This window comes from Palaemon carinicauda, chromosome 9 (genome assembly GCF_036898095.1).
Source record: "Palaemon carinicauda isolate YSFRI2023 chromosome 9, ASM3689809v2, whole genome shotgun sequence".
Taxonomy (NCBI): Eukaryota; Metazoa; Arthropoda; class Malacostraca; order Decapoda; family Palaemonidae; genus Palaemon; species Palaemon carinicauda.
Window position 1 is genome coordinate 59,164,890 of NC_090733.1, and position 17,491 is coordinate 59,182,380.

Here is a 17,491-nt window from a genome sequence, read left to right on the forward strand (position 1 = left end):
CCCTACCCCCCTCACACACCGGTGAACTGCTTCACTTTCACTTAGAGGTAGGACTTGTCTTGGGGGACAGGGCTGGCGGGCAAATATATGTAAATAGCTAAGATTTGTATGGTTAGGAAAAATACAAATTATCTCCGAATTTGTCATTTGTTCCGTAACCGAAATACAAACCACGCTATTTACATTGGGTGACTTACCCCTCAGGAAGGGTGGAAAGTCCCCAGCCATACTGGCTTTGGCTTTACCCGGGAACTCAGAATCTGAGTGAGTCGCACTCGAGAAAAGGAGTCCCTGCACCTCACAAGTTCCTTGTTCCGCAAGGAACCGTGTGGCCTACATAAGCTTGTGTGTGAAGGAAGAAGTGTGACCCGTCTTATGCAGTTGAAGAAAGCTGGCGCACAGAAGGACAGAAGTAAAGGTGAGCGCTGACAAGCAGGAGGAAGATCTACGGCAAGACTCAGCTACCGGAGATCGTGGTCCACAGCAGGCGAGCGCTAGATTGCTACTGATGGTGTCCAGGGGAACTGACACGCGTGGCAGATCGATGGCGATCGTTGACGCGTTGGAGATCGCTGACGAGCAGGCGAACGTTGACGCGTCTGTGGTCGCTGGCGAGCTGGTGATCGCTGGCGAGCAGAAGGCAACGCGTGGGAGCCTGTGCGTAGAAGAGGAGTCCTTGTCCAAGACCTGAACCGAAGTTCTAGGTCGCGAGGGAGAACGTGGGCGCACAGGGCGCGTACAGTAACAGGAACCAACAGGAACAGCAGAGATGATCATCAGGAGAGCGCTGACGAACAGGAGAGCGCTGGCGAACAGGAGAGCGCTAGCGATCAGGAAAGCGCTGATGAGCAGGAGAGCGCCTGTGCGCTAACACTGAGCAGGAGAGAATACTGCAGAAGGGCGCACAGGGGAACCCTGACACGCAAGGGAAGAACCCCCGTGGGAGGCAACCCTTTGCCCCCAAGGGATCGTTGTCCATCGGGAGACTGATGTCCGTCGGAAGACCATTGTCTGTCCGTCGGGAGACTGATGTCCGTCGGAAGACCGTTGTCTGTCCGTCGGGAGACTGATGTCCGTCGGAAGACCGTTGTCTGTCCGTCGGGAGACTGATGTCCGTCGGAAGACCGTTGTCCGTCGGGAAGAACGTTCCCCGTCGGAAGACGAGGTCAGACTGCTGTCCATCTGCATCAGGGGCGGAAGATCAAGAAGAAGGAGTTGTAGGCTGCATACGGAGATTCAAAAAGGCGCCTTTTAGCACCCTTATAGGGAGATGGGAGGCCCTTACGACGTAGCGGACGGTGAGCCTTACGGCGAAGGCGGCCAACAGCAACAACAGCAGAAGAGTCCTCCGAAGAGGAGTCTCTATGAGTGTACTCTCTCGCGAACGAAAGAGAAACACTTCGTAGAAGAGACGGGTCAGCCAGTGACCTAAAAGGAGCAATCCTCCGAAGAGGGGCTCCTGCAGTTGCCCAGCCCCTTGAGCGTAACTGCAGGTGCGACCGCTCAGCACCAAGAGCATAGTCGCACGAAAAAAAGGCAAGAGAAGAACCCCCCAAAAGGGGAAAAACTCAAGCCTAGACAGGAAAAACTTCACTCGGAAGGAAAGTTACCCACCCAAGGAGGCGAGCCTCCTGAGTATTCCAAAATGAACTGGAGAGCTGTCAATCATCACGGGAGTACTTCCAGGAGAAGGAGACACGCCCCTGACGAAGATCTATAGGGGAGGCAGCAACAGCCGAATCCCCAGGCCTCAACAAGACAGCTCACTCCGTTGTCCCATTACAGAAATGAACTAGATCGGTAACTGTGAAAAATAAAACAAAAATCATTAGTTAACATTCATTCCCCCGGGAAGACTCCGAAGAGGAATCCCGAGGGAAAGGAACACAAGAATTACACAACAGGCACGTGCCCCCACCACCACTTACACTCACGGAAGGAGAGCTGTAACCAACACAGAATTATAACAATTATAATTATGTAATTATGTACAGTGAACCCTCGTTTATCGCGGTAGATAGGTTCCAGACCCGACCGCGATAGGTGAAAATCCGCGAAGTATTGACACCATGTTTACCTATTTATTTAACATGTATATTCAGACTTTTAAAACCTTCCCTTGTACGTAGTACTGTTAACAAACTACCCTTTAATGTACAGAACACTTAATGCATGTACTACAGTACCCTAAACTAAAACAGGCACAAATATTAAAGGCGATTTTATATCATGCGTTTCCTAAACACGTCAAAAAGCACGACAAAAACTGGCAACCAATGTTTTGTTTACGTTTATCTCTGATCATAATGAAGAAACAAACGCATTTAGTGTACTGTACACATCTGTGTATAGGTTAGTTTTTGCATCGATTATATTGATTATACAGTATGTTGATTTTGTTATTACCAATGTTTTACTGTACTTAATTTTTCTTAGGACTTCCAAATGAAATGTTTTTCTTTATGATGCCGCCTGAAACGACGGCGTCATAAAGTACGCTCAGTAAACAACCACGCTCAGTAAACAAAGAAGGCATTTAACGCGCATGATGAAAGTGATAAATAATGATATTTACAGTAAAAGCTTTTAGAAAATATGTTATTACAAATATTATTTACCGTATCTGTATAAAATCATACAGTAAATACTGTACGTAGCAAAGCAGGAAATCAATTTACGAGAGAGAGAGAGAGAGAGAGAGAGAGAGAGAGAGAGAGAGAGAGAGAGAGAGAGAGATTGTTTTACTTACGTAAATGTAAATTTTAAAAAAAAAAATATGATAGGTTACAACATGTATACTCTTCAGACTTTTAAAAAATTCCCTTTAACTTAATGCAAACAGTACTAAACTAAAACAGGCACAAATATTAAAATGTTAGAATATTAAAGTAAAAAATAAAGATTGTTACTGTACTCACCACAAAAGAAGTTCAAGAAAAACTTGAATGATGATGGCGATGAATTTGCTGCACAGTAGAAATGATGATGATGAAGCTGATGATGTCTTCTACTGTGCAGCCAATGATAGCAGTATTTTACATCTCTTCAGACGGAGGTGTCTTTTCCTGGGACACCTCTTCAACTTCTTCCTGAGACACTTCTTCAATTTCTTCCGAGGGCATTGTGATCGGAAGTTGCTGCCGCTGCTTCTTTTTTCGCAAGAGCATCCTGTAGGGAGTCATGTGTTCATCGATCTTGTTGCAGAATTGTACAGAACGAACCATATCCTCGTCCCACTCTTGCGACATTTCTTTCACCTCATTCGCAAGCTTGCAGAGCTTGGCAAGCCGTTCTAATGTTAAGCCCGTTTCTTCGACATTTTCTTGGATCTCTTCCTGTGTTTCACTGTCTTCTTCACTGGCCGATTTCGTCAGGTCTTCGAGGTCTGCGGCCGCGTAACTTCTACTGTCTTTTAACATATCGAGAAGCGTCACCTTCTCAGCAATCGTCATCATCTTTCGGTGGTGTTTAGGCTCACTACCAGCCTTAGTAGAAGCAGAACGCTTGGGAGGCATTGTACAGTAGGGTTTAACAGAAAGCTCAACAAAAAGTTCAACTTAAAACAGTCACGCACAGCACAGATTAAAGTTCACAGTAACTTAACAACGTCTACACAGCGATACGGCGGGAGACAAAGTGACCGCGGAAAGAGATGCTGCGGGTTGGAGAAGCGGTCAAAACACCAATCACAGGCTAGATTACAAAACTTGGGTTCTGATTCGTCATCTATCAGCGCTTGAACCAATCACAACCCGTCTTATATGCTACGTAGGTTACCAATTCAAAGTACAAGATACCCTGCGTACAGTATACTGTACAGTAATAATAATAATAATAAATACAGTGAACCCTCGCTACTTTGCGGTTCGACCATCGAGGATTCACCACTTCGCGGGTTTTTTCCATAACCCATATATATATATATATATATATATATATATACATATCGCGGATTTTCCGGAAATTTCGAAAATACCGCGAAATCTGAAGACCCCCAAATACGATATTTCGTTACCTGTAATTCCATTAATACTGTAATTAGTAATATCTGCTCTTACTGATTGTTCATTGCATTACATATGATATATAATTCAGCACAGAAAGAAATAAAACACGAAAAGAGAATGTGATCATACGATAATACAGTACTGTATACAGTACGTAGTAAAATTAAACGCAAATAAGATGCAGTCATACCATATTAGAATGGTGTAAGGCTGCTGATGGCTACTACTGTACTACAAATGTAATGGATGTGCATCTTTTCCATGATTCTTTTGTATGTATACATACGTAGTACTGCATCCAATAATATTCTTTGTTGCAAAAATCACATTTCGAATAAGCGTACGAGAGAGAGAGAGAGAGAGAGAGAGAGAGAGAGAGAGAGACACACATCCTACAAAAGAATAAAATAACATACGTAAAGCTATTATTATTATTGTTATTATTATTATTGTTGTTGTTGTTAATAAAATTATTATTGTTATTATTATTATCATTATTATTATTATTATTACTGTATTATTATCATTATTTATTATTATTATTATTATTAATACTGTACGTATGGTATACGCGGGGTATCTTGTACTTTGAGTTGGTAACCTACGCATCATATACTGTAAGACGGGTTGTGATTGGTTCAAGCGCTGATAGATGACGAATCAGAACTCAAGTTTTGTTATCTAGCCTGTGATTGGTGTTTTGCCCTCATCTCCAACCCGCAGCATCTAGGTTCTCGCGGGCCCGGGTCGTCCACTTTCTCTTACGGCGTATCGCTGAGTAGACGTTCTTAAGTTTGTGAAGTTTAATCTGTGCTGTGTGCGACTGTTTTAAGTTGAACTTTTTGTTAAATCCTACTGTACAATGCCTCCCAAGCGTTCTGCTTCTACTAAGGCTGGTAGAGAGCCTAAACGCCACCGAAGGATGATGACGATTGCTGAGAAGGTTACGCTTTTCGATATGTTAAAAGACGGTAAAGTTACGCGGCCGCAGCGCGCCATTTTGGAATCAACGAATCCACTGTTCGCTATATCAAGAAGGACGAGGCGAACATTAGAAAGACGGCTGCAATCACCTTTAGCAGATCAGCGAAGCGAGTCGTTACAACGCGTAATAAAACGATCGTACGCATGGAAGGTGCTTTAGCTGTGTGGATTGCCGACTGCCGGAAGAACATAGCCTTGGATACGAACACCATCCGAACAAAGGCTTTGAGCTTGTATGAGAATTTTGCTGAAAAGGAACCTCAAGACGACGACGGCAACCATGCTGAAGAAGATGATGATGCAGATGATCCTCAACCAGGGACATCCACTGAAACCCAGCCTCAGAAACAACATTTTTCCGCCAGCAAAGGATGGTTCGCGAAATTTCAGAAACGCTTCGCCCTGAAAAGCGTTTCCCTGCATGGCGAGGCTGCTTCGGCTGACACTGCCGCTGCTGAAACTTACGTGAACCAGACGTTCAAGAATATTATCGCCGAAGGTGGATACAAGCCGGAACAAGTCTTTAATATGGATGAGACCGGCTTGTTTAGGAAGAGAATGCCGTCGCGAACTTTCCTGTTCAAAGAGGAAGCCAAAGCCTCTGGCTTTAAAGCATTCAAGGATCGCGTTACCCTCGTGATGTGTGGCAATGCTGCTGGATTTTTGCTAAAGCCGGGGCTTATTTATAAGTCGAAAAATCCTCGCGCTTTGAAAAATAAGAATAAGAATCTCCTTCCCGTGTACTGGATGCATAATCCAAAAGCATGGATTACAAAGATGCTGACCTCCAACTGGTTCCAACAGTGTTTCATCCCGCAAGTCAATGAATATCTCGTAGAGAAGGGCTTGCCATTCAAGATCCTTCTCCTTATGGATAACGCTGGTGGACACGCAACTGACCTGTCGCGTGAGGGCGTTCAGGTTGAGTTCCTGCCACCCAACACCACGTCATTAATTCAACCGATGGACCAGGGGGTTATCAGGGCATTCAAGGCCCTCTACACGAAGAATACCTTGGCGGACCTCGTTGCGTGTGTGGATGCTGCCCAAGAGGATGAGGATGAAGATTTTAATTTGAAGGCGTACTGGCGGCAGTACACCATAGCCACGTGCCTGAAGAATATTCTGAAGACACTTCAAGAGATGAAACCTGCAACTGTGAATGCGAGCTGGAAGAAGTTGTGGCCCGAGATTGTTTACGACGACGAGGGATTTACACCTGCTGAAATCCAACACTCTGCAGTACGCAAATCTGTGCAGTTGGCTGCCATAATTGGAGGTGACGGGTTTGGCGACATGACGACTGAAGACGTCGACGAGTTGTTGGACTGCCATTCCCAGCCCCTAACTGACGCAGACCTCGAAGACCTGACGAAATCGGCAAACGAAGAAGAGAGTGAAACCCAGAAGAGACCCAAGAAAATGTCGAAGAAACGGGCGTAACACTAGAACGGCTTGCCAAGGTCTGCAACCATATAAAGGAGGTGAAAGAAATGTTGCAAGAGTGGGACGAGGATATGGTTCGGTCGATGCAATTCTGCAACAAGGTTGATGACATCATGACTCCCTACAAGATGCTCTTAGATCGAAAAAAGAAGCAGCGGCAACAACTTCCGATCACAATGTTCTTCCAGCCTCGCAAAAAAGAGCCAGTTCCTCCTGCTACGACGCCTTCGGAAGAAATTGAAGAAGTTGAAGAGGTGTCCCAGGAAAAGACACCTCCGTCTGAAGAGACGTAAAATACTACCTGGCTGCACAGTAGAACACATCATCAGCTTCATCATCATCATTTCTACTGTGCAGCAAATTCATCGCCATCATCATTCAAGTTTTTCTTGAACTTCTTTCGTGGTGAGTACAGTAACAATCTTTATTTTTTACTTTAATATTCTAACATTCTAATATTTGTGCCTGTTTTATAGTTTAGTACTGTATGCAATAAGTTAAAGGGAAGGTTTTAAAAGTCTACATGTTGTAACCTATCATATTTTTTTTTTTAAAAATTTACATTTACGTACGTAAAACAATCTCTCTCTCTCTCTCTCTCTCTCTCTCTCTCTCTCTCTCTCTCTCTCTCTCTCTCTCTCTCTCTCTCTCTCGTAAATTGTTTTCCTGCTTTGCTACGTACAATATGTACTGTATGATTTTATATAGATACGGTAAATTATATTTGTACTAATAACATATTTTGTAAATGCTTTTACTGTAAATATCATTATTTATCACTTTCATCATGCGCGTTAAATCCCTTCTTTGTTCTGAGCGTGGTTGTTTACTGAGCGTACAGTACTTTATGACGCCGTCGTTTCAGGCGGCGTCATAAAGAAAAACATTTCATTTGGAAGTCCTAAGAAAAATTAAGTAAAACATTGGTAATAACAAAATCAACATACTGTATAATCAATATAATCGATGCAAAAACTAACCTATAAATATATGTGTACAGTACACTAAATGAGTTTGTTTCTTCATTATGATCAGAGATGAACGTAAACAAAACATTAACATTGGTTGCCATTTTTTATCGTGCTTTTTAGGTGTTTAGGAAACGCATGATATAAAATCGCCTTTAATATTTGTGCCTGTTTTAGTTTAGGGTGCTGTAGTACATGCATTAAGTGTTCTGTACATTAAAGGGTAGTTTGGTAACAGTACTACGTACAAGGGAAGGTTTTAAAAGTCCGAATATACATGTTAAATAAATAGGTAAATATGATGTCACTACTTCGCGGATTTTCACCTATCGCGGCCGGGTCTGGAACCTATCTACCGCGATAAACGAGGGTTCACTGTAATGATACTGTAATAATAATAATAATAATAATAATAATGATAATAATAATAACAATAATAATTTTAATAACAACAACAACAATAATAATAATAACAATAATAATAATAGCTTTACGTACGCTATTTTACGCTTTTGTTGTAGGATGTGTGTGTGTCTCTCTCTCTCTCTCTCTCTCTCGTACGCTTATTAGAAATGTGATTTTTGCAACAAAGAATATTATTGGATGCAGTACTACGTACGTATACATACAAAAGATTCATGGAAAAGAAGCACATCCATTACATTTGTAGTACAGTAGTAGCCAACAGCAGCCTTACACCATTCTAATATGGTATGACTGCATCTTATTTGCGTTTCATGTTCGATTTAATTTTACTACGTACTGTATACAGTACTGAATTATCGTAAGATCACATTCTCTTTTCGTGTTTTATTTCTTTCTGTGCTTAATTATATGTCATATGTAATGCAATGAACAATCAGTAAGAGCAGATATTACTAATTACAGTATTAATGGAATTAAAGGTAACGAAATATCGTATTTGGGGTCTTCAGATATCGCGGTATTTTCGAAATTTCCGGAAAATCCGCGATATGTATATATATATGGGTTATGAAAATAACCCGCGAAGTGGTGAATCCGCGAAGTAGCGAGGGTTCACTGTAATTTAAAAATGAATGAACACTAAAGAAAGAACGAAAACCCCGAAAGGAATCGTTCTACAAAGCTGAAAAATCAACAAATACAATTAGATTCATAAACTAATTGAGACAAAACGTACGGCGTAGCAACCCCCCCACACGGGAAAGAAGCTACAAAAGCGTAGTAAAAGTAACGTAGTAAAAGGGTGAACGACCTCAAGAGAGAGAGAGAGAAAGACCGAAGTCAAATTCGATCGCGACCCATGAAATTCCACTATGGTGGCCTAACTGCCGAGGGCTCCACGGAGATATCGTACACTACACACACAAGCACAAACTCTGAAAAGGAAACTTACTGATTTCTATACTCAAATATATACATAAAAATGAGAAAATGTTTACATATATATTGAGTAAAAGAAAAGTTAGTGATTAAGTAAAGACAAAACAAACAATGGCTGCCAAGCGAGGACAAAGACAGAGACGTCTGTCCATGTCCGAGCCAAAAGTGAAAGTGAAGCAGTTCACCGGTGAGTGAGGGGGGGAGGGGTAGCTAGCTACCACTCCCCTACCCCCCTGCTAACTAGCGCGGGGGTAATACACCCTCGTTAAATTCTAATGGCTCGCCATTTCAGCTACGCTAAAAGGTAAACCCAATGTAAATAGCGTGGTTTGTATTTCGGTTACGGAACAACTGTAGTTTGACATATTGAAAATATACTAGTCACTGAACTGGTTATAATTAAACGTTACCACAATTTTTCTTGAATAACTCTCAAAATACCAACACCATCTGCAATACTGTACTGTAATCATAGGATTTACATTCATGCACTCACTTTCTACAACATACTTACCCTCACTTGTTGGCTATAAGGATCAGGAGCATGTATGCTTTGAGTATCACATGATGTTACTGCCCTTAATGTCAATGAAGAATGTCGCAAAAACTTTGGCTGAATCTGGGTCACACCCTGAATGACAGATCTAATCATCTGGAATTAGGTGAAAAAAATTTAGCAAATATCATAAATTTTTTAAGTAATTTGTACTTTTCCTAAGTAAACAAACCCAAGCCCTTTAATTTTAAGGAGCATGATTTCAAAAATGAAAAATTTGAAAGTAATTTCTATTTTTTCTTAAAGATAAAAACCTATAACTATTTACTGTATAGGGATTATACTTTCGGCAAAGCTGGAAGACTAGCCATAAGATTTTTAGCGAGACATAACTACCCTACTGCTATCTGGGGGGGGGAGGGGTTAAGAGGGGTAGCCAGCTCCCCACTCGCACACACACACCTGTGTCATCTCGTCACATTTTATTGTAGGCAGAACTTATCAGAAGACAGGTTATGGCAGGCCAATTTGTATAAATAGCTAAATATGGAGTTTTTATGATAAAACAAAGTTTTATGAATACTTACCTGGCAGTTATATATATATATAGCTTAGTCTCTGACGTTCGGCAGAATTTTTCAAAAATCACGGCAACCGCCTTGTGGTGGTTAACAACCCTTACAGGGTGGTACTTGGAATCATTCCCGTTTTCTGTTCCTCAGATCATCTTTGCCCGACCTGTCTCCTGAGGGGAGGTGGGTGGGCCTTAAAATATATATATAACAGCCAGGTAAGTATTCATAAAACTTTGTTTTATCATAAAACTCCATTTTTATGAACAGAACTTACCTGGCAGTTATATATATATATATATATATATAGCTGATTCACACATTTGGAGGAGGGTGACAGATAGTAAACATTGTTGGGGAAACAACAAAAAGTTGTAGGAGAAAAAATACCTTGATTCCTTACCTGCTAAGGTAGCTGACTTCAAAGGTTCCTGCCTCTTGAGTCGCTTTCCCTTAGGAGTATCAGCCAGGAGTAGACCTGTCATGCTGAAAACAAGTCAATCGAGTCTGTCAATGGGGTGAGACCAACAATATGACTAGACTTCAGAACTACCTTCGTCCCTTATATTAAAAACTGCAACCTTACTAAAACTAACCACCTAACCTTGCAGAATAGATATAAACTATCTATCTAGACTGAGGGTACTGTACCACAAGTCGACGTCCTCAGACAACCATAAAAAACACCAACCCACACACAGGTATACAAAAACTAAGGTTGAGGGGAGGTAATAACTCCTTTGCCTAATACAGAAGCCATAGCTAAGTATGGGCCCAAGGAATAACACCTTTCATAATCCACTCTTACCTCTCTAAGGTAATGAGAGGCGAACACAGAGTTGCTTCTCCAGAACGTTGCATCCATAATTTGCCTAACTGACATATTCTTACGATATGCCAGCTAAGTAGCAATGGCTCTCACTTCGTGAGCCCGCACTTTCAAAAGGCTGAAGTGCTCTTCCTCACACAAGAGGTGAGCTTCTCTTATAGTCTCCCTCCGGAAAGAAGACAAAGCGTTCTTAGAAAGGGGTTTTTGCGGTTCTTTCACTGAGCACCATAAGGAGCTAGATGCACCTCTCACATTCTTAGTGTGAGACAAATAAGCTTTAAGGGCTCTAACTGGACAGAGGAGCCTCTCCTGCTCTTGACCCACTAGATTAGTGAGGTTAGGAACCTCAAAAGTCCTCGGCCAGGGTTTTGATGGGTTCTCGTTCTTGGCGAGGAAGTTAATCCTTAAAGCACAAACCGCTCCATTCTGATTGAAGCCCACTTGTTCTTCAATGGCACGAACTTCGCTGACCCTTTTAGCTGTGGCTAGAGCTATCAGGAAGAGGGTTTTCTTCGTTACATCTCTAAGAGAAGCTTGCGAGATGGGTTCGAATCTCTTGGTGCAAAGAAACTTCTGAACCACATCCAGGTTCCAAGATGGGGGCCTTAACTGAACCTGCTTCGTTGTCTCAAAAGACTTCACGAGGTCTTGCAAGTCCTTAATTTGAGAAAAATCTAAGCCTATATGCCTACCGACCGCTGAGAGCATACTTCTATACCCTTTGATTGTGGATACTGCCAGTTTAGCATCCTGTCTGAGGTATAACGAAAAATCCGCAATCTGACTCACAGATGTAGTGGTTGAGGAAAATTTGTGCTGCCTGCACCAAGCTCTAAAAGTCTCCCACTTAGATTGGTAGACCCTTTGTGAAGAGACCCTCCTCGCTCTGGCGATAGCTTTTGCAGCTTGCGCCGAAAATCCTCTCGCTCTGACAAGCTTCTCGATAGTCTGAAGGCAGTCAGTTTGAGAGAGAGGGGGTTTTGATGATACCTCTCGAAGTGGGGTTGTTTGAGAAGCTTCGAACTTGCAGGAAGGCTTCTTGAGAAGTCCATCAACATGTCCACCACTTCCATGAACCATTCTCTCGCTGGCCAGAATGGAGCTACTAGGATCATTCGTCCTGAATCGAGGAGAGCGAATTTCCTGACGACCAGATTGATGATCTTGAACAGGGGAAACGCATGTGTGTCCATCCCCGTCCAATTCATCAAAAAGGCGTCTACCGCTATTGCCTCCTTGTCCGGGACTAGGGAGCAGTAGTTGGGATCCTCTTGTTCCGATTGGATGCGAAAAGGTCTATTAGAGGTCTCCCCCACAACTTCCAGAGACTCTGACAGACCTGCTGGTTGAGGGTCCATTCTGTGGGAAGAACTTGCCCTTTCCTGCTGAGCATGTCTGCTCTTATATTCCTCTGTCCTTGAACGAATCTTGTTAACAGCTCTATCTTGTTCTCCTTCGACCATAGAAGGAGCTCCCTTGCTGTTTCAAACAGAGACAGAGAATGAGTCCCCCCCCCCTGCTTCCTGATGTAAGCTAGAGCTGTGGTGTTGTCCAAGTTGACCTCCACTATCTTCCCTGACACTGAGTCTTTGAAGGCCTTTAGGCCTAACAAAATGGCCATCAACTCTTTCATGTTGATGTGCCATCCGATCTGACCCTTTTCCCAAGAGCCTGAGACCTCCTTGCTTCTTAGTGTTGCATCGCATCCTGACTCCGACGCGTCTGAAAACAACACTAGGTCTGGGTTCTTCTTGTAGAGGGAGATCCCTTCTCCTAACAAAGCTGGATCTAGCCACCACCTCAGATGATCCTTGACCTCTGCTGGAATGGGGAAGGAAAAGGAGTCTTCCTGTCTCTTCCTGTTCCACACCTTTGATAGGAAGTGTTGAAGAGGTCTTAGGTGCAGTCTCCCCAAAGAGACAAACTGTTCGAGCGAGGAGAGAGTTCCCAGCAAACTCATCCACTCCTTCGCAGAGCACTTCTGTTTCTTCAGGAATTCTCGGACCTTCTCGAGGCACTTGGTCTGTCTCTCCTGGGAGGGAGAAGCTCGAAAATGAACTGAATTCAGAACTATCCCCAAATAGAGAATAGTCTGATTCGGCTCGGTCTGAGATTTCTCTCTATTGATGGCGAGACCCAGTTCTTGAGCCATCATGAACGTCTTTTGTAGGTCCTCCAGACATCTTTCTTTCGACCGTGATCGTATCAACCAGTCGTCCAGATAAAAGGATACCCTTATCCCCTCTCGATGCAGCCAGCCTGCCATGTTCGCCATTATCCTGGTGAAGACTTGAGGAGCAGTGCTGAGACCGAAGCAAAGTGCCCTGGATCACAAACCTCAGGTATTTCCTTGAAGTCGGATGGATGGGGATGTGAAAATAAGTGTCCTGCAGATCGAGAGACACCATCCAGTCCCCTGGAGGTACTGCTGCCAGCACAGACTGAGTCGTCTCCATTGTAAACTTCGTCTCCTCCACAAAGACGTTGAGAGAGCTGACATCCAGGATGGGTCTCCATCCACCCGAGTTCTTGGGTACCAGAAACAGGCGATTGTAAAAGCCTGGGGAGAAAAGGTCCAACACTGGTTCTATCGCTCCCTTGTCCAGCATCTGATCAACCAGATCCAGAAGAGCCTTTTGTTTCCCAGCATTTGCATACTGAGCCACTAAGGCTAGAGGAGCATCTGAAAGAGGAGGCTTCTTCAAAAGAGGGATCTTGTATCCTTCCTTGATGACTCAGAGGGACCAGATGTTCGCCCCTCTTCTCTTCCAAGACTGCCAAAAACGTGACAGTCTTGTCCCTATCGTTGTCTGGAGGACTTGTACTGTGGAACCTCTACACACGAACGTATCTACATCCGAATTTTCCAACATCCGAAGTAAAATTCAAGCAAATTTTTTACTCTACACGCGAATTTTATTTCGACTCACGAAGTAAACATTACGCCATTGAGCGTCGAGTGCTCAGTTCTCTATTCTTGTGTGTATCGTGTGGTTGTCCTCTGTTTGGTCTGTTATTAACAGTGCTTATTTCTTCCTTTTCTCACATTTCCTTTTTGATTTTACCTATAATCATGGTGCCTAAGAAGCTAAGTATCAGTACAGGAAGAAGGCAATTCTTTCATTAGAATTGAAGCAAGACATTATAGAAAAACATGAGACCAGTGTGCATGTGAGTGATACTGTATGGCTAAACAATATGGCCGGAATAGGCCTATGATCTCGAGGATCATCAAGCTGAAGGCAGCCATTAAAGCAAATAACCATCGAAGGGGATCACCATTATTACAAGACATCTTAGCAATACCCTGGAAGAGATAGAACGCCTTTTGTTGATAGGGATAAAGGACAAAGAGATTGTTGGCAACGATCATTTGTGAGAAGGGCCAGCGTGATGAACAGAAAGAAATAAAAAAGTGAAGCAAAGAAAACCATGATAGCATTAACAAGCTCTTTTAAATAAGACTTCTCTATTTTTCTGTTTCTCTCTAAACTTAGCATTAACATGTTCTTTAAATAAAATCACTCTCTCTCTCTCTCTCTCTCTCTCTCTCTCTCTCTCTCTCTCTCTCTCTCTCTCTCTCTCTCTCTCTCTCTCTTTTCTTCGCTGTTATAGTGTTAGATACGTCTATTATTTTTTTTTCCGAGAGAGATAGAGAGAGATTAAACAAAAATGTGTTTAGAGTACATATGATTTTTAAAAGCGTCAACGAGTTGAAAAACAATTAAATGTAACTAAAAAAAGTAATAACAGCTAATCTGAAGTCCTTTATTAACTAAAACAAATATTGATACAAACACACTCATGTGCGTATGCACAAACACACACACAGGTGCAAAAATTGCTACGCAATAAGAGAGACGGTCGGGGAGGAGGTAGAGATGGTGACTGCGATAACATACCGTAACTCGTCACTGAAAGTGATGAAAATAAAAAATCAAAAGTAAAAAATATGAAATATAAAAATTAAAAAAAAAATAAATAAGCTAAGTTAGATTAAAATTTCCGTAGTGTAAGTTATGGTATGTTATCGCAGTCACCATCTCTACCTCCTCGCCGATCGTGTCTCCTCGTACGTGTGTGTGTGTTTGCGCATACGCACACGAGTGTGTTTGTATCAATATTTGTTTTAGTTATTAGAGGAATTCAGATTCGCTGATATTGTTTTTTTAGTTACATTTAACTGTCTTTCAACTCGTTAACGCTGTTAAAAATCATATGTACACAACACATTTTTGTTTAATCTCTCTCTCTCTCTCTCAGAAAAAATTAATAGACGTCTCTAACACTAACAGTGAAGAACAAGAGAGAGAGAGAGAGAGAGAGAGAGAGAGAGAGAGAGAGAGAGAGAGAGAGAGAGAGAGAGAGAGTATTTATTTAAAGAACATGTTAACACCATGTCTACCTTCTCGTCGATCATCCGTCTCCTCCAGGCGTAGCAAATCCTACACCTGCGTTGGCCTGTCTCTAAGGTAAAGTGGCAATAGAACACATTTTTAATTTATTATTTCTTTATAATTATCTTTTTTACATGCTTCTTTCATATTATGCAGTTATGTTATTGTTATGTGTAATTATGTGTAGCCATTTATTAAGGATTTATTATGGGTTTTTAGGCTGAGGAAAGAATTAAATTAATTACCATGTATTCTTATGGGAAAATTCGTTTCTACATCCGATCATTTTCTACATCCGAAGTAGGTTGTGGAACGAATTAAATTCGTATGTAGAGGTACCACTGTACTTCATTTCTTGGAGTGGGGTCTAAACAAGCCTCTATTCGTCCTTGTTCCTGACTCCTGTCTTCTTCCCCTGAAGTCGGATCTCGAAGGAGCCCTACATCGAAAGGGCTGCTGGAATTTTCTCTCCTCCCTCTTCAGAGACGAAGGAGCGACTGGCAAAGGCTTCCGGGCCGAGCGCGATAAGAGATCTTGAGTGGCTTTTTGTGCAAGAGAAAGCGTAATATCTCTGACAAGAGCCTCAGGAAAGAGATGTTGCGACAGGGGGGCGTAAAGGAGTTCAGACTTCTGCGCAACAGCCACATATCTCGAAGCAAAGGAACATAACAGGGTCCTTTTCTTCAAGACTCCTGCTGAAAAAAGGGAAGCCAACTCATTAGCTCCATCCCTCAGAGCTTTATCCAAGCATGACATGATACTCGTCAGATCTTGTGTTCCCTCCAATTGTTCTGACTTCCTGGCCAGAATCCCTAGAGACCAGTTCAAGAAACTAAAAACCTCAAAGGCTCTAAAAATCCCTTTGACGAGGTGACCAAGTTCCGACATTGACCACATAACTTTGGCAGAGTTAAGGGCATGCCTTCTGGCCGAGTCCACAAGACCCGAGAAGTCACCCTGGGAGGAGGCAGGCACTCCCAGACCCAGAGGTTCCCCAGTCTCGTACCACATACCAGCCTTCGAAGCAAGACGAGCTGGTGGAAAAGAAAAAGTGGTCTTAACCGCTTGCCTACGTTCCTTCATCCAATCGTCCACTCTAGCAAGAGCTTTCTTAGCAGAAATATGTTATTTTCATTAGTAAAATAAATTTTTGAATATACTTACCCGATGATCATGTAGCTGTCAACTCCGTTGCCCGACAGAAATCTACGGACGGGATACGCCAGCGATCGCTATACAGGAGGGGGTGTACTCACCAGCGCCATCTGTGGTCAGGTACTCCAGTTCTTCTTGTCAACACCACCTCAATTTTTTCCTCGGTCCACTGGTTCTCTATGGGGAGGAAGGGTGGGTCAATTAAATCATGATCATCGGGTAAGTATATTCAAAAATTTATTTTACTAATGAAAATGAAATTTTTCAATATTAATCTTACCCGATGATCATGTAGCTGATTCACACCCAGGGAGGTGGGTGAAAACCAGTATACATGTTAATCAAGAAGCTAAGTATCCCGTATTTCATTTTTATTAGTTATTCAAAAATAACAAATAAAATAGATAAGTACCTGGTAAGGAAGTCGACTTGAACCATTACTCTGCCTTTAATAAGTACGTCTTCCTTACTGAGCGCAGCGGTCCTCTTAGGATGCTGAACGACTCTTAGGTGCTGAAGTATAAAGGGCTGCAACCCATACTAAAGGACCTCATCACAACCTCTAACCTAGGCGCTTCTCAAGAAAGAATTGACCACCCGCCAAATCAACTAGGATGCGGAAGGCTTCTTAGCCGACCGTACAACCCAAAACAACAATAAAAGTATTCAAGAGAAAGGTTAAAAAGGTTATGGGATTATGGGAATGTAGTGGCTGAGCCCTCACCTACTACTGCACTCGCTGCTACGAATGGTCCCAGGGTGTAGCAGTTCTCGTAAAGAGACTGGACATCTTTGAGATAGAATGATGCAAACACTGACTTGCTCCTCCAATAGGTTGCATCCATAACACTCTGCAGAGAACGGTTCTGTTTGAAGGCCACTGAAGTAGCCACAGCTCTCACTTCATGTGTCCTTACCTTCAGCAAAGCAAGGTCTTCTTCCTTCATATGAGAATGAGCTTCTCTAATCAGAAGCCTTATGTAGTAAGAAACTGCGTTCTTAGACATAGGTAGTGAAGGTTTCTTAATAGCACACCATAAGGCCTCCGATTGTCCTCGCAAGGGTTTTGACCTTTTAAGATAGTACCTAAGAGCTCTGACAGGGCAAAGTACTCTCTCCCGCTCGTTACCCACCATGTTGGATAGGCTAGGTATTTCGAACGATTTAGGCCAAGGACGTGAAGGAAGCTCGTTTTTAGCCAAAAAACCGAGCTGCAAGGAACATGTAGCCGTTTCAGATGTGAAACCTATGTTCCTGCTGAAGGCGTGAATC

At 42.6% G+C, this 17,491-nt stretch overlaps 1 protein-coding gene across 2 annotated transcripts in view; it reads right to left on the reverse strand.

The window, feature by feature from the left end:
* The window catches only part of mRpL9 (mitochondrial ribosomal protein L9), a 207,544-nt gene that overhangs the window by 179,542 nt on the left and 10,511 nt on the right, over window positions 1-17,491 (reverse strand). For both annotated transcript variants that reach the window (XM_068380044.1, XM_068380045.1), the window contains exon 2: window positions 9,285-9,422. In XM_068380044.1, coding sequence (XP_068236145.1) covers window positions 9,285-9,422 — 138 coding nt within the window. The remainder of the gene's footprint in view (window positions 1-9,284; window positions 9,423-17,491) is intronic.